Genomic DNA, 23,231 nt, shown 5'->3' with positions numbered 1-23,231 from the left:
ATAGCCTCTATGGCCAGCTAATAAAAAGACAAATAGGATTTTTGAAGTAATTTATACTTCTATTAACAAATAGATTTTCCTAAATAATTTTGGTCTCCGAGTTCAGATATAATTCAATCTAAAAAAGAACTTAATAAATAATTTTCCTCCGTTGATTTTGGCCGTTAACATTCAATTATATTCCTAACTAGTATATAAAGTGATGTTAAACTGTGCTCTTCTAAATTTTTTAACGTATAAATCGTGCAGAATAACTTAACGGCAAATTACGATTTCCAGGCCGCGGGGGACCGGGCACAACACTTGACGCGGTAGTGTCTTCACACATTCATCTTCTCTTTTGCCGTCTGTAATTTTTAAGAACAATAAACTGTTCAAACGTGATAATACCGCCCTTTTTCGTGTCCAGAACATCAAACAATGCTCTGAGTTGTTTATCACTGAATGGAAAATTTCGCTTTTTGATTCCCGTCACGAATTCTTCTTTCTTGAGCGAGAGGCGAGTGTGATCGTTTATGAGGATCTTGTAAAAGTCAATCAGTCGAAAACCCTGGTTGTGGATACAAATGAGGAGAAGTTCCATTGGTTCAGGCTGTTTACCAGAAATTACAGATCCCCCTTTGATGGTTACATCCCAAGTACACAAGAATGTGGGATTTTGTTCGAGTAGAGCCGAGAGGTGCGTCTCGCATTCTTCATTGAAGACAACATCTTCCAGTGTTAATTCGCACAGTGCACTCTGTTGGTTTGCTAGCAGGGATTTTAGAATCATGCTTGCCCCTGACGAAAGAAACGGATTTTTGCCGATTTTCAAAACTTGTAGAGTTCTATTGCGGTGTAGTGCTTGAGCAATGTGCTTGATTCCAGTTATAGAGATATGATTACTAGACAAGTTAAGAATCCTTATCGATTTATTGTCTATTAAAGTCTGTTTGGTACATTCCGCTCCGAAATTCCCAAGTCCATTCCATGACAAGTCCAGTTCCGTCAATGAGGTATTTCGACTGAGCCCTCGGCACAGCGCTTCAGCACCTGCAGAACGAATATTATTCCAACTAATATCTAGAAACGTCAGCGATTGGTTATTCACTAAAACCGGCCCTAAACGAATAGCTCCACTGTCTCCAATCTCATTATAGGACAAGTTTAGAGATTTCAACTGGCTGTTGACGCATAAAGAAGAGACGAAGGCTTCTGCGTCACTTCCGGCTTGGATTTGACAGCCAGAAAGATTCAGCTCCTTCAGGTTCACATTGAATTCAAGCATTTCTCCGAGGGCTGTTAGTCCAGGTTTTCCAACACGATTCCCAGACAGATCCAGCTTTGTCAAAGAACTGTTACACATCATCATCTTACAAATGCTTTTGACTCCAGCATCCCTAATTCCGTTGTCATGAAGATTTAGGCATTCCAAGGTTTGGTTGTTTTTCATTGCCATAGCAATGGCGCGAGCTCCCTTATCTCCAAGGCCATAGTGCTTCATGTCGACAACTGATGTCGCACATTGGCGCAGGAAGGTTGAAGCAGGCGTTGCTCCATATTTACGGCAAGCTTTTTCATACGATTCCCTGAAGTATTGTTTATCGTTTTCTTCGGTTGTTAAGATTTCATTCGGTGTTTTTTGTTCGTTTCCATCATAGTCATCACAATCCACCGACAAAAACCCAAGTACTTTTTCATCCCTGAAGATCAATTCCTGATTTTCGTCTAATTTTACCTTTTCAAATTCCCTTGAATTCAGTGTTCTTTCTGATATATCCTGCTCTACCTCATTTTTGTTCCACGTCAAGTCTTGATGTTGTTTCACCAATTCCTGTTTCTTCATTGTTTTAATGTTCATTACAGCTTCATCGTTTCTAAAGTCACGACATGTATCTTCATCATTTTCTTCCTGAAGATCAAACCACACACGCCTGCTTGAAGATTTCGCCATGTTTAAATACAGTTTTCGTCTTAAAAACGACTCTTTTCTAGTAACTAAGCGATACAATACCTCATAATTCGTTAGTTATCTAAGACCGGGATAGGTTACTGATAACACAAATAACGAAATAATACGTCTTTAAACATAATATTTTGACCGCGAAAATTGTCAACAAAACGAAATTTTACAAAGAAAAAAAGTTTTCAAAAGATTTACGGAAAACATCATTTAAGTGTATCAACCAATCATGCATCGATATTTTTCGATACAAAATTAATATAATTTATTATTCAAGACTAGGAGTTATAATCAAGTTTATTAATAACATTGGCCTCTGTGGTGTATTCCTTCTAAATATCCCGCAAATTTTCTGTTCGAAAAGATATCGAGTTGAAAATGTTTTTTGTTTTTGTTTGATTGTTTTTGCTTTATGTTCGTTTGGCGTTAATTTGTATTCCTTTTGGCTGGCCGTCTAAGGTGTACAAAACTTGCCAATAGTCCCCTTCACAGTTCCCTGTGCCATCTTGAAAGGTAGCAGTACCCTTGCATCGAAGCTAGACGAACGGTGAGCTTGCAATGATATAGACCTTTTTTAACACCTTGGACAATTATTCACGTCTCCATCATTGCAAGCTCACCGTTCGTATCGCTTCGATGCTAAGGCATGGCTACCTTTCAAGATGGCGCAAGGAACTGTGAAGGAGACTAATAAAGTAATGTTCGTTAACGTTTTGACCTGTTAGAGATAAAAGCACGCAAGGTGTATACATGCATAGTGCTTATGCGGTAGGGAGTCCGAGATATCTATAAGATGTAGAATATTCAATACGAGGGCGGATCAGCCAAAATTTTAGGGGGGGGGGGGCTAATTGAGTTTCTTCCGTCAACAAAACGGAAAACAATAAAAAAAGCATCGTTTTTTTCTGCTAAAGGGGAAGCTACAGCCCCTCTTTGCCCCCCCCCCCCCCCCCCCCCCGATCCGCCCTTGCAATACGCGCAATTTTCACGGTCTGAAACCGTCACGGTCACGGTGCAGGAAGATGTTTAATCTTTTTAGACACAAATCATGCATGCTATGGAGCGAGTATGTGCAGCGAGATACTTCATCCTAAACAAGGAAGCATTTTAAATTTATTACTCAAGATTCCTGTGAAACAGCCCGAGTCATAAGATAGGCTTTCTTTTCCTTCAAAAAAAGATATTACGTTAGTATGGCGCATGCTCAGTATCCCGTTGTTCAGCCATATCGCAGGCTTAATGCTCCCGAGAGCAAAGAGCATGCTCAGGACATAGTGCTGTATTGAGTGAATGTAGGCTCGAGCACATGGTTTATAAACAGACTGCATTTAATCGTATACGCATTGCCTTATTCTACTGCTGTAGTTGGACTTTGATTTGGAACACATATGCATCCCACATGGAAAGGAGCGAGTATGCATTCAAAACCATCAGCGTCACAATCAAATATTTCGAGTTTGCTGGTCATAGCAAGGGGTTAATCATCTACGGTCTAGGGGCCGACTAACCTCTCCCTTAGGCTTTGGCCGAGCTACAAGCTCTCATGCTTTTGATATTCTCGTTTTCATTTATTTCCAGTTTACTTTTTGTATTTACACAACATTGACTTCTTTCAAACGAACTTAAGGTTTTTCTCATAAACAAAATAAAAACAGCTTTGCCAGCGCAGAGAGAAGAGCACCTTTTAGGATCACGACGGAGAAATCCCCATTTTCTGTCACTAAAGGAAAATTCGCATCATGTGGGACCATTTACGAGACTGTTTCTTGACGTTGTCACGTCACACATAATGACGTCTGAAAGAGAGCCATCTTGTTCAAAAATGTTTTCCAAGTTCGAGACGACAAGACAAGAGCAATTTTTCAAATCACAGTCGTCCATTCACAAGCGTTTAATCCGGCAGACATTTGATAGGCGAGTTCCTGTATGTTTCAAACTCACGAGAAAACTCCCTGGAGACCATTTAAACACCATTTAATTTGGTCTAATATATAACTGAGCATCGTTCATCATTTATGACCATTGCTTATGCTATATTATTCATGATATTCATCATATTGATACTATATATTTATGTATATATATTGTGGCTAGGGATTTGTACAATTATCAAAACTGATAATGATATCATCGTGTATTTCTGAAATAATTCTCAACTCTGTTTGATTCCTTTCAAGTTTTTTCTTTCAGGAATAGAACGAGATCTCGCTCGTTCATCTTTGACCGTCTTCAAATGACCTGGGTACGAACCAGCCCTTCCTTTAAAATATCTTCCTTCAAGGTTCTAACATTCGTTCTTTGGTTCACACGTTGGTTTCACGAGAGAAATCATCCAGGGAAGCTGAATTTCCAAACACGATCGACAACTCAGACCCAATGTGTTCCTCAGAAGCAAGAGGAACCATAGTTTTACTATGATCTAAACCGGAATGCAAACGATGCCACATCCGAGACCCATCCTCGTCAGAACCGTTATCAACCGGATGTTCATTCAGGGGACCATTGATTTTAATAACGTACGAAGGGACGGAACGACGCTTGTTCGTCGAGAAGGAACCTTCCACGGGCGGAGACGGCTTAATGGATTCCAGGACATCTGGTGATGAATCGGACCTCAGTCCTGACTTGACATAAGGTGTTGGTATAGATGTACTCGGGCCGTTAGGTAGAGGCGAAGGCGTAGGCAGATTAAGGCAGGGAGTCTCATCTGGTTCAGTATCAGTAGAGGCGTACGCATGTGTAAAATTATTATTACTGCTGACCTCATTTAACCGCGGTCTCCCTTCACTTGTTTCATCAACCTCGTAGTGTTTAGTGGCCAGCGGATGGTGCGGAGTATAAGAAGCAATACCATCCATCTGTCGCTTAGCAACCGTCGACGTCGACGAACACGGATACATAGGAATGTCATCAAGAATGTTGCCATCTTTGTTCCAATCTTCGTTTTGGTTTTCTTGATGTGGAGAATTCAGCCGCTCCATTGCCAAAGCAACCTCTTTTGGCCATTCCGACATGGCATCAAGAAACTCCTCATCTGATTCGTCAATTCCATACTTCGAAGGGCTTGAATCTGACGACAGGACATCTAAATCAGCTTCCCCTAACGTCTTCTCATCAAGGGTCGTCTCTTTGAGTTCCTTGTCTAACATATTCACGTCGATATTCGTCAGATTTGAATCATCGTTATCAAGATTCAGCTTCTCCGTTTTTGCTTCGTGCTTTAAATTAAACTCTTTTTTCTCTGGGGAAATATTATGATAGTCTGTCGATAAACCAAGTTTTCGTGGACTCCGCACTTGGTTATTACTAGGTGGTGCTTTGCTCTCTTCATCTACATCTTCGATGATGGGAAGTCCTTGTTTTTCCAGTTTGGGCTTGCGTTTAGGTGATGGGACAACTTTAACCGGTAGATTAGAATCCTGTTCGGGATCTGATACCTCCTGCATTCGCGGTTTTGATTCTTCTTTTAATTTTTCTATTGACAGCTGAACTGGTTCCTTGTCCAAGTCAACCGGAAGAGACAAGCTACCCTTAAGCACCTCCGTCTCCAAATCCTCGGGCTTCTTGTTCGAGGCAACAGTTTCCCCATCCTCAGAAAACGAGCTTGGCAGACCTAGTTTGTGCTTTCGTTCCCTCGATCCCGCTGAATGATCTGAAACTGGAGTTTTTCTACCTCGATAGCCCGTTCCTCGCTTGCGTTCAAACGGAGAATCAACTGTATCTGAGGTAGTACCATTTTCAGTAGTCTCTATTGATGGGTGTTTATGCATGATCCATTTCTTGCGTCTCTGGTCTTGACTTGTTTTGCTTTCAAGCTCCAACCCCGAGTCTTCGTGTTTAATTTCTGTTGAGAATGTCACGGTCTTCTTGTTCGGTTTAGAACCGATGTCTTCTTCTCCGTTTTCTGTTTTGGTTTTTGGTTTCTCATTGGATCGTCCAGTGGGTGGAGTGTTTAGCGTGATGGTATTTGGTTGTGCAGCCTCTTCTGGTTTGGGTTTTGTATTCCCCTTGAGGATGTTCAGCTCATCCAGGAAGCCTTGGATAACCGCTTTCTTGCAGTTGCAAACATGATGTGGTCGAGCGAGCCTGTCTAGTGCTTGCTGTTTGAAAGCGCGTTCTGTTGGGGACGCTGGAGTGAGCCCAGACACCTAGAGGGACAGACGAACAAACGATTAATTACAGTATAACGCCATGTAAGATTGCAGTCATGAGAGCTTACTTATTTGCATCTTTTGACACTCTTCCAAAAACCATGGACAATAAAATGACGTCCCTTTATTATCCATGCAAAAGATTTCTGGGTTTCGATCACTGATAGGGAACGATACGCGCACAATATCAGTCCTTTCAGTAATTTGTCTTGCTATGGATTTGTGGAAGAAGTCCTTTGCGCGAGGGAAATCAGTTCTTGCTACCATGAAATTTTTGATTAAGTTTGGAGGTCCGTCGCCTGAGGACTCACCTTCGTCTGAATGAGAGGCATAATCATTATGTACAGCGGTGTACGGTATGAGACAACGAAGTGAATAAAATCCCAGAAGGCTGTGCCAACTGCAGAAAAAGACAAGAAACAATTGGTGAATAACCACGGCAGCAACAAGAGGGGAAAAGGAAAAGAAAAACTACAGGAAAAGACAACTGAATCTAGAAAGGAAAGAGACAAAACAAGTACGAGGCTGAAGATATTGTTTCTGTTCACATACCAACATTGTTATCGACGATTTTGTCAATTGCGTTGAAGATTTTGAACCATTCTGTTGACAACTCGTCCTCAAAGCAAATCACTAGTATCTTGAGACCTGAAAAATATACCAGTATTAGTAAATTTTACCTCAAGGTTGAGGCTGATAAAATTTAAAGGTTTTTTTCCTGAGATGATTATAAACCCATTGACATTTACTGACCTAAATAAGCAGCATCATACAAGCTGTTGGGTATGGTATCGATATGTGTTCCACCGGTAGAAGTAAGAGCATCTGAGATGGATAAGGCTCGAGGTGCTTCACATTCATCCTGGATGACTGACAGACGCGTAGGAGGCGCACCAGGGACATCAGAGTTTTTGGTTGTGACTACGCGAAGGAAACACTTAAGAGCAAACACCACGTCTTCTGGAGACGCGTGTGGGGCATCTGATACGAAACAGCATAAAGTAAATAAAGTAAGTAAGTTATACGAGAATCCTGGGACAGTGCTGCTAATCATCCCATGTACATTTGATATAAATTTTTCGAGTCCTGGATGATGGTGATAATGATGAGGATGATAATGTTGACGGTGATGATGTTGATTATGATGATAATGGTGATGATGATTATAAAGATGGTGATCATCATGGTGATGATCATGATGATGATGATAATAATGGTGATGATGATGATGATGGTGATGATGATGATTGTAAAGATGGTGATCATGATGATGATGATAATAATGGTGATGATGATGACGGTGATGATGGGGATGATGAAGATGATAATGGTGATGATGATGATAATTGTAAAGATGGTGATCATAATGATGATGATGATGACGATGACGATGATAATGATGATAAATAAATACACTACAAAAAAAAAAGAATGTACAACAAACCTGGTCTTCGCGAGCCGAGTCTGATTAGAATGGGCAAGAGAATCCTCACAAAAACCTTCTCTGTTCTAACTGGATAACCAAAATCTGAGCTGCCTCCACAGAGCTCTTGTAAGGTGTACTCGTTCTTGAGTAAGAACATAAGTCGCGCAGCCAGCCTCATGATGGTATCGCAGAAGAACGCCGGTGGTGCACATATAGGAGCCATAGGAAGGAATGCTGTTAGGGAGATGGTAACAGAAGGACGCTCCTCCAAAACAAAGCTGATGCATGTTGTCACAAGAGACTATATGGAAGAACAATCAGTCAGTCAGTGAGGTTAGGGAAAGGCCAGGCTTGGCATTAGAGCGCAATATTTTTACACGAGCAAAGATAATAAAGGCATCTCAGCTAGAGTTGGCTTTGTGATAAGCGACCACCTTAGGGTACTGAGGAGTAACTGGTCGCTTACGGTAGATGGTCGCTTACGGTAGATATTCGCTTACGAAAGTGGTCGTTCAAAATGTGTCTGCTGTATTTTTAGCAGACGATGGTAAAAGCGCAAAACGAATGTTCTGAAGATTGGCTGGAAAATGACGTAATTCGAATCAAAAAAGATTGGAAAAACTAGAAGTCTATAACATGTTATGGACTTCTGGCAAAACCGAGAAATTCTTACGAACCATAAAACAAAAACGTAGTAATATAAGGAACCTAAAAAAAATGGATTCTTCAACTTTTCCCTTTGGAAATGCGTCATTATCATCCAGCGGCTTTCAGAGCATGCGCAGTGACTCTAACCCTCCCAAAATAGTTTATACCTTCAAGTACTGAGACTTGGCGATGTAGGTCTGATGACACAGCACCATGTAAATCCCTGCAAATAAATGAATATTTATAAGCAATAATATTATCACACAAAAATATGTTCAGTGCGACACACACCTCTGACGTACGAGTCAAGCGCCTTCCATTCAATGTTCCTCTAAAATAGAAAAAAATAAACAGTCATTAAGATTTTAATTCTACTGCAGCAGATTTTGTACGACGCAGCACAAAGCACGGTCACGGTACGAGTTGAACTAATCACTGCGCAAAGAGTTGATGTTGCCGGATCCAATCACTACGTTCGGAGTATAATACCGTGACAGTCACAGCACCACGCCACGTCACGCCAAGCCTTGAGTGTGGTTTATTTCAGACATACGACTGAACCTGCTTTACCATGAATAAATGATACGTCTTGAATGAGAAGTGGTGTTATTAACGACGGAATAGTCCAACCTCCCCCTTGGAATCGCTGCTTAGTAAATGGCCTATTCGGAGAAGAGTGAACAATGTTTTGTAAGCTATTGATGATATTAGTAAAAGATTGAAGGCGAAATGTTTTCAGTTCCTGAAGTCTCGGATCAAAAGAAAGTAGATTGATGATCGACAGAACAAGCGAAACATTTGGTTGAATTCTCGATACGATTTGCGTTGCACGAAAAAAAAGAGTGATTCGAATTCAAAAATGCTGTAGTTTCTTGAACAAATGAATTAGCGGTGAAATATGTCGAAATGATTCCACTAATGCTATCGTAAAGAAAGATGTTGCAGATGAAAGGTTGAATGACTGGTCTCCATGGCAACGAAAAAGTTCCGTACTTGTCTACCTTAATAGATTTTTTTCGGCCGCGGGAATCTTTAACCTGATGAAAAAAATAGTTACTAAGTTATATGAATACTACAAGCTTAAGGACAACGATGGCGACCACGAATCCACAGGAAACCCATAGGTATAAGTCAAAATAACCACAGGGAACCCACGCGTAGTACTTACCACGAGATCTGGTTTTTGTATCAGTTTATCAAATATCTTGCTCAGTCGTTTGAGGACTAGATTGACTGCAGGCTCAACTGCTTCTGGCATCCAATCAATGACTGGTAGGGCTTGTAACATGTACCTACGGATAGAGGAGAGATTATATGTTACGTCATCGCCGCCATCTTGGTTGACGATAACAAAGCATTCCTAATTAGCTTCTCTTGTTAGATCAACCAAGATGGCGGCTGTTTCATTGTTATTCATATCTCAAGGGATTTTGAGTCACATGGTTGCACACGCTGTGTATCTAGAGGGGAGGGATGCTCCGTCGTCTTCGCACCAAACCCAAGCATCGACACTGGCCTCTTGATTTCCGACAAAAACCCGAAGAAGAAACAAAGACTTGTGCAACCGCTGAACGTACCTTTGTACTCCAGGACTACTCATAGTGACTGGATCGTAAACTGCAAGCTTCATCAGCGAGTACATGATCTCGGCAAGAAGCTGAAACAAGAGGTAAAACCATCATTAAAAGTTAGGGTAATGACATTTCAGAAATCTCTCAGAATACTGAATGTTATATCAAATAGAAAATAAGCGGATAAATCCAAAATGGCGGTAAAATGATTAGTGGGACTATAGCCCCCGCAAAGCCCCCCTAGCTCCAAGGTCCCTGACTATGGAATATTCCACGAGATACTTGAATTCTCTTCGTACGAAAAAAAATAAGAGTTGCAAGTGGGATAGCCCATTTTGTGCCACTCATTTAACTATTTTATCCATAGAAAATTTGCGCGCATAACTGGAAGAAAGAGAGAAATACAGACGAATATACAACGGCGTTCCTGTGTTCTGATGTTCTGTATTTTCCATGTTGTGGGACAAATCGCTGTACTTACTATAATACTAATATCATCTAGTAAATCAGGTATGGTTAACCTCGCTGGCAGGTTTTTCTTGAGTATCTCCACTCGACGAGTACAGATGCTCACATAATCAGCTACCAGCACTAGTAGAGCATTCCTTGGCTTTCGGTACACCTCTAGGGCCTCCATCACCTCATTCTTCTCTTTTATGGCCCGTAGACGCTCAAGTAATGGAGGACCATGCCCTGGGGAAAACAAAAGCGATATCAACTCGGCATTTTGTTGGGTCATTCTGCAATATTCCTACAACCCACTGTTTTCTTATTTCAAACCACGTGTTATTCCCTAGAGTATTATTTCTTTATTTAACGGTTACACATCAGAAGAGACGAATGGATACAACACAAACAAAGAATCTTATTCTCAGGAGAGTGAAACGTGGTCTGAAATGGAAAAAACATTACACCCACGTGGAATACGCCCCAGTTTATATGCCTACCGCGTGAGAAATGTTCCTTCCTTTCCTGTGTTTAACAAACACGATACAAACAAGATACATTCTGGCCCTAACAGCACCTGGAACCGAGCTAGACCAGAATCAACCAAAGGTTACTTACTTCCTTCACCATCTTCCTCGTCATCATCATCGTACTGTGGACCATCATAGCTGCTTATACTACCCTTATTACTGATGTTCAGTGACGTGGTCGACTGCCAGCTACTGTGCTGCATGTGACTACGATCTGTCATAGATTTAAAGGTTTGGAAATGAACGAACGACCTGCAAAACAAAAAAACATCCACTTTATTGCAGCCCGGTAAAGTCCTACACTGGTCATAAAAATGTAAAGTGCATTAAGACGATGTAAAAACGAGCTATATACCAACTTATCATCATCATCATTATAATCATAATCATCATCATCTCCATCATCATCATCACCATCATCATCATCACCATCATCACAATCATCATCATCATCACCATCATATTCATCATCATCATTATCATCATCGTCATCACCTCCATCATCATCATCACCATCATCATCACAATCATCATCATCATCATCACCATCATATTCATCATCATCATTATCATCATCATCTCCATCATCATCATCACCATCATCATCATCACCATCATCACAATCATCATCATCATCATCATCACCATCATATTCATCATCATCATTATCATCATCGTCATCATCTCCATCATCATCATCACCATCATCATCACCACCATCATCATCATCACCATCATCACAATCATCATCGTCATCATCATCACCATCATATTCATCATCATCATTATCATCATCGTCATCATCTCCATCATCATCATCATCATCATCATCATCATCACCACCATCATCAACACCATCATATTCATCATCATCACCATCATCATCAACACCATCATCATCATCACCATCATCACAATCATCATCATCATCATCATCACCATTATCATCATCACCACCATCATCACCACCATCATCATCACCATCACCATCATCCTCTATTACCTCCATTAAATATAAACTAGAGATACAAATATTCTAATATCTCATATACGAACCTTGTAAGCACATCAGAGCTCTTGATCAGAACTTTGATTAAAGTACTGAGTGACGTGATGGCCTGGGCTTCTGCTTTCATTTGCTCCAAGTCTCCCGAATGACTGCCCTCGGCTAAGAACTCCAAATAATACGGCAAGATAGCAGACAGAACGACCTAATGATTTAACGATGAATGATTTATATAGCGCACTTTCTCTGTAGATATAATCGAAGGCGCTTTACATTAAGTGCGAATGTCAGATTGCGTTTTATCCAATATACAAAGATGAGAGGTGGTTAGTATGAAGTGTAGGGACTGGGGGTGGTCACTGCCAGGGTTTCTTTACGTCCTCAGTAGTTCTTTTACATCCGTTCGATATTGGTTAGTATCGGTGAAGTGTTGAGAGACGGGACCGCCATTTAAAGTGGTCATCCGAGCCACCCAAAAGTATAACCATTTGCAGATATAATTACAAAGGCAGCACTTTCTCCTCAGTTATTTTAAGACCCTGAGTGTTGGTCCGGCTGGCACTAATTCAAGTGATTCAACAAGTGTGGAATATTGTGAAAAATAATAAACAGATACTGTACGTACCAGCATTTGTGCGGATCGCTTGGACTCTGGAGCAAAGTCAACGACGGTGACACAGAGGCGAATGGCTTCATCTACTTTAGTCTCTCCTACTGGGTCATTGTTATCATCGTAACACGAATCCTAGAATGAAAACAATAGGTTAAAGGATTCAAACGATAGGTGGTTTGCGATCTTTCCCAAGAGAATTAACTAACAACAGACATGGCGGCCATGTTGGAGGATATAAAAAAATTCATTGACGATTCTTTTGTTAAGTTCCTCCAACATGGCCGCCGTGAAAACCATTAATAGAAAACAAGGAAAAATCTTTGTTAAATTCAACCAAGATTGCTGCGATAAAGACCAGCCATAAATGCACGAATATACTAAGTTTTGTAAAAAAATCTTGAAATTTCGAAAGGGTATAAATTTACTACGAATTCTGTAATAATACTGAGTATAATCGTATGTAGGGTTAGGGAAAGAAGCTGGGACACGAGTGAGACGATCATTATCTGGCTTACCAAGGGTCTCAGAGGCTTTTCTTCATAAACCAGTTCAAGAATATCCAGATTGTCTGGGGTGGTGACATCTAGAGAATTGAGTAAAGCAAACAGACACTTGGGAGAGACCTGCAAAAAATAGGGAGTATCACTCCAATCTTATCGAACCCCGAAACAACCTCTGGGCTGATCTAAGTCAGGGCACGGCTAACTCAAAGATAGAACCCTGAAACAACCTCTGGGCTGATCTAAGTCAGGGCACGGCTAACTCAAAGATCACACCCTGAAACAACCTCTGGACTGATCTAAGTCATGGCATAGCTAACTCACAGATTGAGCCCTGAAACAACCTCTTGCCTGATCTAAGTCAGGGCAAGGCTAACTCACAGATTGAAGCCTGAAACAACCTCTGGGTTGATCTAAGTCAGGGCATGACTAACTCACAGATTGAGCCCTGAAACAACCTCTTGCCTGATCAAAGTCAGGGCATGGCTAACTCACAGATTGAAGCCTGAAACAACCTCTGGGCTGATTTAGGTCTTGAAGAGAAAAGAAAAAAGGAGAATCTGAAAAATATTTACCAGAGCAAGAGGTTCTTCTGCTGAGGTTTCTGTTGGGTCTTGGAGTTTAGTATCTACTTGTAGTATTGGTGCCACGCTGGCAAGCAGCTGTAGAATAAAAAAGATCAGGTCATTAGACAATAGTTGAGCGCCAAGGCAGAGTCAATAAGGTCATAAGAAAGAATTGAGATCATACTTGTAATACACGAAGACAAACGGTGCGCGAAAATGAAGGCAATGGCGCCAGAGTAGACAAAAAGTCAAGTCACACGACACGGTCACGGTACAGAATTGACCACATCTTTCAGTGAACCAATCAAAGCGCGAGATTACTGTTCATTTATGATCTAGCTTAACAGGTCATGTCACGGCACGGCACACAAGTCACTTTATGTCACGTGCACGCCTTGGCACATCTTGGCGCACGCCATGTCATGTCACATGACGGCCTGTCACGGCTCGTAATTACCGTGATTTTTTACAGTCAGTGTCATGAGAAGCCTTTACAAAAAAGAACCAACTGCGCAAGTTCATGCGCACAGGAAGCTAAATTATTTAAAAGAAAATCAAGTTTTCGGGCGGTTGGGTTTTTCCTAGAGAAATTCAAAATGATGAAATATTAAAGCTTTACTGCGACTCACCTGTAGGACACATGGCTTTTGATGCAGGATGTAGAACTGACTCATCGTAAACTAGAAGAAAAAATAAGGCAATGTAATATGTTCTAACAACAACACTACGTTTCTCACAATACTCGAGTATAAAATTCAAGTGTTTCAGTGACGGTTCGAGGAATTTCAAAATGTTTGTATTGTTATAGTTATGAATTGTTTACTTTAATCTTTGTATTTGTAAATATTTTGACACTAGAATAAGGCTAAACTGAGTAAATGAGTCTGAAATCAAGGAAAAAATCCTTGAAAAATCGTAAAACAGCGGTATTTGAACTCTATCTATCAAATATTCTACTGCGTTATTTGATATACTCTCTTTGCAAACTTACCTCCACAGCCTGTCGAACCATGTCGTTGCCTTGGTGATGGGCGTAGACTTGAAGCAACGATGGGAAAATAAACTGGAAGCTACCAAGACAATAGAAGATTATAACAAAGACAAATAAACCACTAATTGGGAGAGGGTCAGGCAGTCTTAACCTGTTTTGGTTCTATGACGGGTTACCTGTGGTGCATAGATCGATTATAACACAGGGATCCTAAAGGGTCATTCTCAGACTTACCCGTCAGAAATGAAAATGTGATCAAAATGAATACAGATATTGATGAGCGACGCCATGCACAAACGAATCATTGCCGTATCCTCGCAGTGAAGGAGAATGGCTCCATTGATCACGTTCAAAAAGAGCGTTAGGTCCGCAAAGCTCCATGGGAAGTCACGGGGCATGTACTGCAGTAGAGACACGATGAGCTGCATAACAAAAGAAATTTTCGCGTGTAAATTCATGTTTTTTTTTCTTTAAATATTTATTAAACTTTGGATTTTGTACTAAGAAATAAACGCAACACAACAAATGCATGTCATACAATGAATAATATTAATACAGAACATTTATATATGTATACATGTTACGTCACAGCCGCCATCTTGGTTGACGATAACAAAGCATTCCTCATTAGCTTCTCTCGTTAGATCAACCAAGATCGCGGCTGTTTCATTGCTATTTATATCTCAAGGGATTTTGAATCATGTGCAAGACTGATTATGAAAACCAAACGGTTAGAATTTAAAATACGTTGTACTCACATTAACCCAGTACATCTTATGGATGACATCCATACCAAACAACTCCTGAAAAAATGACACAGAAGTGTTTAAATCTGTTACCTTATGTAAAGCAAACAAGGTGCAATCTGGTACAGTTCGGGCAGAGACAGCACCATGACGCTACTATGTAAGGCATGAAGAAAGAAGCACCCAGTACCCAAGCTATACTACAATGCACCTTCTGTGCTACTTCTTGTTCGCGTAGAGACTTAGATTCTTTCATCTCTTTTGTTAACTCTTTTCACCCTGCCTTAGACTTTACGTGGGAGGTTAGTGAAACATCAGTCACTTTCCTTGACATCTTGCTTAGTGTTAATGACGACCGTCTTAGCACTAGTGTCCATTACAAACCTACTGACTCTCATTCTTATTTACTCTACTCGTCTTCTCATCCTAAGCACACTCTTAACGCTATTCCGTTCTCGCAATTTCTTCGTCTTCGTCGTTTGTGTAGTGATGATCTTGATTTTTCTGTTAAATGTTCTGAGATGCGTTCCTTCTTCCTTAAGCGTAATTATCCTGCTCATGTTATTGATCGCGCCATTCGTAAAGTTTCTACTATTGATCGTACCACCGCTCTCACTCCTCACACTCGTCCCTCTAATGACCGCATTCCTTTCACTCTTACGTATCATCCTATTAACATTTCCATCAAACCCATTGTTAACCGCAACTTTTCTCTGCTTGACTCTGATACTCGCACTTCTGCTATTTTCAACAACCGCCCTCTCTTTTCCTATAAACGTGATCGTAATCTCCGTTCTTTCTTGGTCAAGGGAGTTCTTCCCTCTAACAAAGAACCTGGTACTTTTCGCTGTTCTCGTAAACGTTGTTATACTTGTCCTCACATAGTCTCTCACACTTCTGTTGTCGGTCCTAAATCTACTGTTAAAATCACTGACCATTTTGTTTGTACCACTTCTAATGTTGTATATTGTATTAAATGTACCCGCTGTAATCTTTTGTATGTGGGCGAGACTGGCCGCCGTCTTGGTGATCGCATTTGCAATCATCTTTATGATATTCGCAATAACGATCCCACCAAACCAGTTTCCCGCCATTTTAATCTAGCTAACCATTCTCTTTCTGACTTCATTGTTTTCGGTCTTTCTTTGCTTAACGGCAACAATGATTGTCGCAAGACCAAAGAAATGCGGCTTATTCACCTATTGGGCACTCTTAGTCCCAACGGGATTAATGAACGCTTTATTTTCAACTAACCTTTTCTTTTTTCTTTTGTCTTTTGATTGTTTGTTTTTGTTTCCTTGCCTACCTTGCTCTCATTGGTTTCTTTTGTCTTATTCTATCATATATACACTCCTTTCTACCACTTCTTTCTCTTTTACTCCGACGAAGGACTAGCGTCCGAAACGTCAGTAAGTTTTTTCATCTTTTCACGGTGTATAATTTACCTTTTCATCATTACTGTTTCATTAGAAACACCGACGCAGCTCACACTAGTTTGTAGCTAGTTATATCTTTTTACAATGCACCCCGTTTATTATGGAACTCAGAGAATGTCTGGGAGTCGAAGATCAAGTTACTAAGTCAAACAAAGTGCATTGCGGTATAGCTCGGGTAGAGACAACACCAGATGAATCTCAAACGGCAAATGTATAATTAGGTCATTGCAAATGCAATACGATGGAAAAAGAAAAATGAAAATGTGAAAATATCTATTGATTTGTTACTTACATTCCCTTTTGCTCCATTGCCGTACAAACCAAATTCACACGCCAACGCCTTCCTGGGGAACGATGTCTGGCGACTGAACTCTTCTTGTAAGAAAGAGGAGTGTTTCTGTGTTGGAGGAAAGAGAAAAGAGGAAAAAACAAATATGAAATTGTATAACTATTAAGCTATTTTACCCCATTGCGCTAGATATTAATACCAATGTTTTGTAGAGAATGCGAAGAGATATTTTAATGTAATATTTGTTGTTATTTGGTGTTACCTGGTTTGGTAATGCATTCAGGATAGATGCACACAGCATTATGCGACCAGTATCAGCCAGTTTATTGGTGAATGCCTGGGGATTGCAATATTTACAACGATTAGAATAGTCACTATCAATTCATCATTTCATCATCATATCTGAACGTCAGTGTTATCATCATCATCATTATGCATTACCATTATCATCATCGTCATCATTAACGCCATCATTATCGTCATCATCATTATCGTTCACCATCATGATCATCATTGCTATCATCATCATTATCGTCATAATCACCATCATCATCATCACCATCATCATCACAAGCCATCATGATCATGATCATCATCGTCATTATCATCATCATCATCATCCCCATCGCCATCATCATCGCCATCATCACAAGCCATCATGATCATCATCATCATCATCATCATAGTCGTCGTCATTATGGTATAACTTACCTGTGCTTGTCGTTTCAGGAATGCTTTATCAGGATCAACTAACTCCAGCTTCAGTTGCGGACTCGGGAATCCCTTTCTAAACGAGAACACATCACGCACAAAGTCTCTTTCCTCCAGGATTTGATCTTCAAAAAAACAAGATAAAAACCAACCTCAATTAAAACTCCTTGATAGACATATTGGGTTGAAAGAATCAATAAACTGAATTAGGCAAAAAGTGTGGAGTGTGGGGTGTGGAGTGTGGAGTGTGGAGTGTGGGAGTGTGGAGTGTGGAGTGCGGAGTGTGGAGTGCGGAGGGTGGAATTGTCTATCTTACCTGATTTAGTGTCGATCAAATACAAGTTAGGTTCTTCAAGGTTGAAGCGAGAACGAAGATAAGAGATAACTTTACCGAACGTCATGTCCTGCCACAAATAAGTCTCAATGTTAATAACCTCGCGTACAGGGGAACCTCATACGAAAAGCACTCTATTACTGAACGTAAGTGCTAAATGTAACGCACTGACTGACTGACAGTTACTTACGTCGTTGACTGGAATTCTTTCAGTCATACTCTCTTTTTCACAGCAAGTGACTGCTAATTTCTATTTAAAAAAAAGAGTTTTACGTTTGAGTTACTCGTTAAGGTAACAGTATCTGATCCAGAACCTTAACCGCGGATGGCGAAAAATAGCATATCTGAGAGCGCAAAATTTGAAAACACGTTAATCTCTGGTTCCCTAGAAACGTGTGCCTTCATCCCCCCAACCCCACTTCTTCCCCGTTTGTCCCCGCCCAAACTATAAACTTTAATTCCGGTTCCGGTTCCGGTACGCAAACTTAAAATTCCCAAAACAAGAGAAATAAATACTATGGACCTTTATCACATGGCGGCCATGTTTATTCTCATGAGAATAAAAACCTTTGTTTCACACGCATAAATTAATTCTCAAGCGCTTGAATACGAGGTTACGCGTGGTAAAATCTATTGTTCAATCCAACATGGCTGCTGCGTGAATAAGGCTTATTGCGTGACAAAACTTATTTCATTTCAATCAAAAATCGACCAAAGCTAACCTTAGTTCCTGGTACATTAGCAAAGACCAGCATTGCACCCTACATGGGAGAGAGAAAGAGAGAAAGAGAGGTTAGTAATGTTATGTAGTAGGGTTCTTTGAACGATGGTCAAAACACTGATCAACATGTGTGTGTATATGGAGAGAGAAAGAGAGAAAGAGAGGTTAGTAATGTTGTGTAGTAGGGTTGTTTGAACGATGGTCAAACACTGACCAACATGTCCTGTCAGCCAGAAAGAATTCTATGAAAAATTGTGAAATCAAGGAATACTGGTGTTTACGTCATACTTACTTCACAATGTTCCTTCCTCAAAGACTGTTTGATGTCCTTGAAATACAAACCGCGTACACTGGGGACGAGCTGTGGACGACAAACATCCAAACGAGGCTGTTACTGACACTAAATTTTCTATTAATATTCTTAGACTTGACGTATAAATAGTTCATATTAGTTTTCAAAAGTACACATAATCTTTAGGAAGAATCATCATTATTCTTCTCCGTGTAATGCTTGTTTTGCTTTCGTTCCACTGGGAATACGAGTCACAAGGACAACATCTAGGACCTTCTAGATCGAATCAAAATTTTAGAAGTTTTGCGGATGGAGGAAAAACCCGAGAAAAACCCTCGAAGCACAGGAGATAAACAACGCTACTCACATGAAAAACCAAGTTCAGGAATTGAACCCGGTCGCATTTCTTCTCTTATATAGGTGTATATAACGAGAAAAGCTAACTATGAATATTTATAAAAATACCCTTCCAATGTGTGCTCTGATTGGTCGAAATGCTCAAGAAAATTCTCACGTCATCCTTTTCCTAGCGCTCTGAATTTGCACTTCCGCATTAAAATATTTTCATTTAAGTTGTGCTCTTGTGATGCTAAGAGATCAATGCGTTCTTACCTCCCATGTTAGTGACAGGATGAGAGCTACTGAGTCTTGTGCTCCAGCTCTGTTCGTACGTGCGTAATACATTACGACTCCAACCTTACAATCAATGGGAGGACATTTATACACTTGCAATAATGCACAATAAACAAACAAAACAAACAATTATACACAATATATGCTTTCAGGGCATGGGCGTGGTCAACAAGCAGGGCGTGGGGGGGAGGGGCAGAGATCCGAGCATCACAGGGCTGCAAGAGGCCTAGTATTGCAAAGGGTGTCAGGGAATGGATTAGTACAATCATCTTAAGAATATAGGCCCGTCATGGAAGAAGAAGAGCTGATCTTACCAAGTTATTCAACAAGAACCTAGCAGCTGCAGGTGGAAGCTTGTCAATATACATGAACAGCTTTCTGATAAGAACGATTAGCTCTTCCTGAAATAATAATGTAGTCAGGAAAAGGTTTTTTATTATCAACCTTGTTTACCTTCGCTGAAATCATCAGTCATTAAAGCCACCACCATCATCATCATCACTATGATCATCATTACCCTCATTATCATCACCCTCATCATCATCACTATCATCATCATCAACACCATTATCAATACTGTCAGCATCATCATCATCATCATCAGCAACATCATCAATATCATCACCATCACCATCATCATCATCACCATCATCATCACCATCATCATCATCACCACCATCATCATCACTATCAACATCATCAACATCATTATCAATACTGTCAACATCATCATCATCAGCAGCATCATCAATATCATCACCATCATCATCATCATCATCACTATCATCATCATCACCACCATCATCATCATCACTATCAACATCATCAACACCATTATCAATACTGTCACCATCACCATCATCATCAGCAGCAGCAACATCATCAATATCACCATCATCATCACTATCATCACCATCATTATCATCATCATCGTCATTATCATCATCATCAACATTATTATCATCATCATCGTCACCATCATCATGTATCACCATCATCATCATCATGTATCATCATCATCATCATTATCACCATCATCATCACTATCATCACCACCATCATCATCACTATCACCATCATCACCATCATCACCATCATTATAATCATCATCATCGTCACCATCATCATTACTCTCTTATCAACATTAATCGTCATAATCTTCAGCAGCAGCAGCGACACCATATCTATCAATATCATGTAATAACCATTAAGATTTTATTATTCTATTAACTGTCACCTGTTTATCTTTCTTGGTGATATCTTCGAGTATAGTTCGAAAGAACAGCACTGGATCCTCTACCAAACAATTCCATATGATACGATATGCCACCTCCATCACTACAGGGAAATGGTAAGTATCAAAGATGTGAGAGGAGGGGAGAGAAATGGAGAGAAAAGAGGAAGCAAAAGAGATGGAAAAAAGGAAGAGATACTAAAAGTGGGAGAGAGACTGACTGAGAGGGAAAGGAAAAGGAGGAGCAAAGAGAAAAGAAGATGCAAAATGTAACGAAGGGGGCGGGAAAAGAAAATAAGTCGAGAGAGAGATTGAGAAGAGAAATGGGTCAGGGAATATGAGAGGAAATAGTAGGTTTATTGTGTTTGAACAAACCTGCAGTCTTATTACTGTCAACCACAACATCATCCAGTAACTTAATGATGTGAGGTATCGCTGACGATAGAGCTGCAGGCCACAATTCTGCGTTTACTTGATGACCAGATTCTATGAGGACCAAAGAAACCAGAAAAAGTCTATCAATGATGAAACAAAAATCCTTCCCACCCCTCCCCTGACAAAAGAGCTGCAGGCCACAACCTTGGGGTTCACTTGATGACCAGATTCTATGAGAACCAAAGAAACCAGATAAAGTTTACCAATGATGAAACAACAATCCTTCTCACCCCTCCCCTAACAATAGAGCAGATGGTCATGATACTGCAAGACCACTCTTTAAGCAAAATATTATATTCCCTAATACACCTGTGTTCTTCTCTTCAATTCCTCCCCCCTCCCTCCCCTCCCCATTCATCGTTTTGGCATTAAGCCAGCGTTAAGTCGGAAGAGTGTTGAAACTTATACATGCAGTTAAAAGAACATGCAGAATAATCTCTTTAATTAAATGTTAGCAGAAATAAATAGTAAACAGGTAATATTAGCCACCATTCTCAGAAATTATGGGCTTGTAAGATCTGCAATAATTTTTCGCGAGACAAGTTAGGAATGAGATGGGAAATCGTTGCACCGTTAAGACAAGGCCAGAGGCCAGACAATCTGTCCAAAAACTTCTGAGAATATTTTAAAAATCCGTTAGGTTTTTATGAGAGTAAAGTTAGTAACATTAGATATTACCAGGTTGCGTATTTTCGTCCTTGACTCGTCCTTGTGCCTGCTCCCATTTAAGATGAAACCAACGTAAATGCCCTGAGTGTATCAGTATGAGTGACGTAAGTATGACGTAAGGTTAGTTCGATTTACGACACGCGATTTTCTTTGTCGATTGCGACTTTTTTGTTGTGCGTGAAGTAAATAGAGTAAGGAGTGATAACAAAGAGAAATTTTGTGCGAGGCATTGGTTTTGGTGGTCCCAAAACAATGCCCTGTGGCATTCTGTGAAGCAAATGTAACTGGAGGTGTTTCAGTAACTCGTGAGGCGCGATTTAAAGGTTTTGACACACGAAGCACTGTTGCAACCAAATTATTGACAGACAAGTAGTCAGAAACCATGCACTTTTAGTAAAGAACTTTCTCGGCTTATACAAATTTCTCTCTTTCACTTCTAAAGTATTATTTAAGGTACAGTTTTACACGCATTTATGTTTATGTTTAAGGAAGTTTAAATGTTTTAGTCATAGGCTGAGGAAACAATTCATTGCGTAATTTTACAAAGTTCTACAAGAACGTATAGTGTGACCCAAAGGTATCATTCAGAAGCTGGGAAAATATTGTCCTCAGAAATTAAAAATTCAAGCAAAGAACAAAAAAAAAAAAGACACCGACTGCCCAATGAGACAAAGTTGCATAATTTCCAGAAAATCTGCTACCCCAATTTTGAAATTTCTTCGTATCATTTGACGTCATTGAAAAAATTTGGTCTGATGTAAATCAAAGCTAATATTTTCCCGCCCTTTTTTATTTGCGTGATTTCAATTGGACTCCCTTTGATAAGAAACGGGAAGGTTTCTATTTGACATAGCGATCTAGTTTGTTATTCCCACTACAGGGGAGGGTTACCACATGGATCACAAGTCTTTGGGAGTAGATTCCCTTTTCACGACATGGAAAGACATGACATTCACTGTTGCTATAGCAACTGTCAATCATCCACCTACCAGCTTTCTCTTCGTCATTAGATCCCATGGTAGCTTCAAGAGACACTGGTAGTGTCCTGAGTGGGAAGTTTTGTCTCATCTTTTTCTTAGCTTCTGCTTCCACAGCCTCCTTAACTTTCTTCTTATCTTTGTTCTTGGCTTTTCTGTTGCCTGGCTGCTCCTCAAGCAACATGACGGGGTCCCAGGGACAGTCTGGTGCTTGGTTGGCATGTAAGCCAAGTGGTGGGGAGGGGAGGGTGAAGTCAACTTTTGGTGGGGGTACCTGATAACACAAGATGTATAGATAAGTCATACGATACCATGGTCAGTACACCCTGTTGTGAGAAGAGAAGAGAAGAGAAGAGAAGAGAA

General features: G+C 40.2%; 2 protein-coding genes across 3 annotated transcripts in view; both read right to left on the bottom strand.

Moving 5' to 3' along the window:
- Positions 1–328: 328 nt before the first annotated feature.
- On the bottom strand, positions 329–1,933 carry LOC116286814 (uncharacterized). Its single transcript, XM_031693400.2, has one exon. It carries the CDS (start codon positions 1,931–1,933, stop codon positions 329–331), a length of 1,605 nt encoding a protein of 534 aa, XP_031549260.2.
- A 1,556-nt stretch (positions 1,934–3,489) lies between these two features.
- The window catches only part of LOC116286804 (protein unc-80 homolog), a 32,280-nt gene continuing 12,538 nt past the window's right edge, over positions 3,490–23,231 (bottom strand). The window contains exons 17-48 of one of the 2 annotated variants that reach the window (XM_031693388.2): positions 22,881–23,142; positions 21,901–21,972; positions 21,163–21,273; positions 20,791–20,891; positions 19,868–19,954; positions 19,533–19,616; positions 18,921–18,989; positions 18,630–18,668; positions 18,098–18,157; positions 17,890–17,977; positions 17,574–17,698; positions 17,125–17,199; positions 16,866–16,970; positions 15,150–15,194; positions 14,626–14,813; positions 14,392–14,470; positions 14,030–14,080; positions 13,410–13,496; positions 12,850–12,957; positions 12,347–12,466; positions 11,772–11,926; positions 10,804–10,967; positions 10,220–10,431; positions 9,745–9,824; positions 9,336–9,459; positions 8,459–8,498; positions 8,335–8,390; positions 7,538–7,820; positions 6,847–7,074; positions 6,646–6,741; positions 6,405–6,493; positions 3,490–6,090 (exon numbers count right to left, since the gene is read on the bottom strand). In XM_031693388.2, coding sequence (XP_031549248.2) covers positions 4,246–6,090; positions 6,405–6,493; positions 6,646–6,741; positions 6,847–7,074; positions 7,538–7,820; positions 8,335–8,390; positions 8,459–8,498; positions 9,336–9,459; positions 9,745–9,824; positions 10,220–10,431; positions 10,804–10,967; positions 11,772–11,926; positions 12,347–12,466; positions 12,850–12,957; positions 13,410–13,496; positions 14,030–14,080; positions 14,392–14,470; positions 14,626–14,813; positions 15,150–15,194; positions 16,866–16,970; positions 17,125–17,199; positions 17,574–17,698; positions 17,890–17,977; positions 18,098–18,157; positions 18,630–18,668; positions 18,921–18,989; positions 19,533–19,616; positions 19,868–19,954; positions 20,791–20,891; positions 21,163–21,273; positions 21,901–21,972; positions 22,881–23,142 — 5,328 coding nt within the window. In that variant the 3' untranslated portion in view covers positions 3,490–4,245. The remainder of the gene's footprint in view (positions 6,091–6,404; positions 6,494–6,645; positions 6,742–6,846; positions 7,075–7,537; positions 7,821–8,334; positions 8,391–8,458; positions 8,499–9,335; positions 9,460–9,744; positions 9,825–10,219; positions 10,432–10,803; positions 10,968–11,771; positions 11,927–12,346; positions 12,467–12,849; positions 12,958–13,409; positions 13,497–14,029; positions 14,081–14,391; positions 14,471–14,625; positions 14,814–15,149; positions 15,195–16,865; positions 16,971–17,124; positions 17,200–17,573; positions 17,699–17,889; positions 17,978–18,097; positions 18,158–18,629; positions 18,669–18,920; positions 18,990–19,532; positions 19,617–19,867; positions 19,955–20,790; positions 20,892–21,162; positions 21,274–21,900; positions 21,973–22,880; positions 23,143–23,231) is intronic. The other variant, XM_031693389.2, reaches the window with a different exon arrangement.

This window comes from Actinia tenebrosa, unplaced genomic scaffold, assembly GCF_029948245.1.
Source record: "Actinia tenebrosa isolate PJP-AT-01 unplaced genomic scaffold, QUT_ActTen_1.0 PGA_scaffold0__85_contigs__length_37466705, whole genome shotgun sequence".
In the NCBI taxonomy this organism is placed as follows: Eukaryota; Metazoa; Cnidaria; class Anthozoa; order Actiniaria; family Actiniidae; genus Actinia; species Actinia tenebrosa.
Note: the sequence above shows the minus strand (reverse complement) of the source record. Positions and strands in the feature narration are given on the sequence as shown.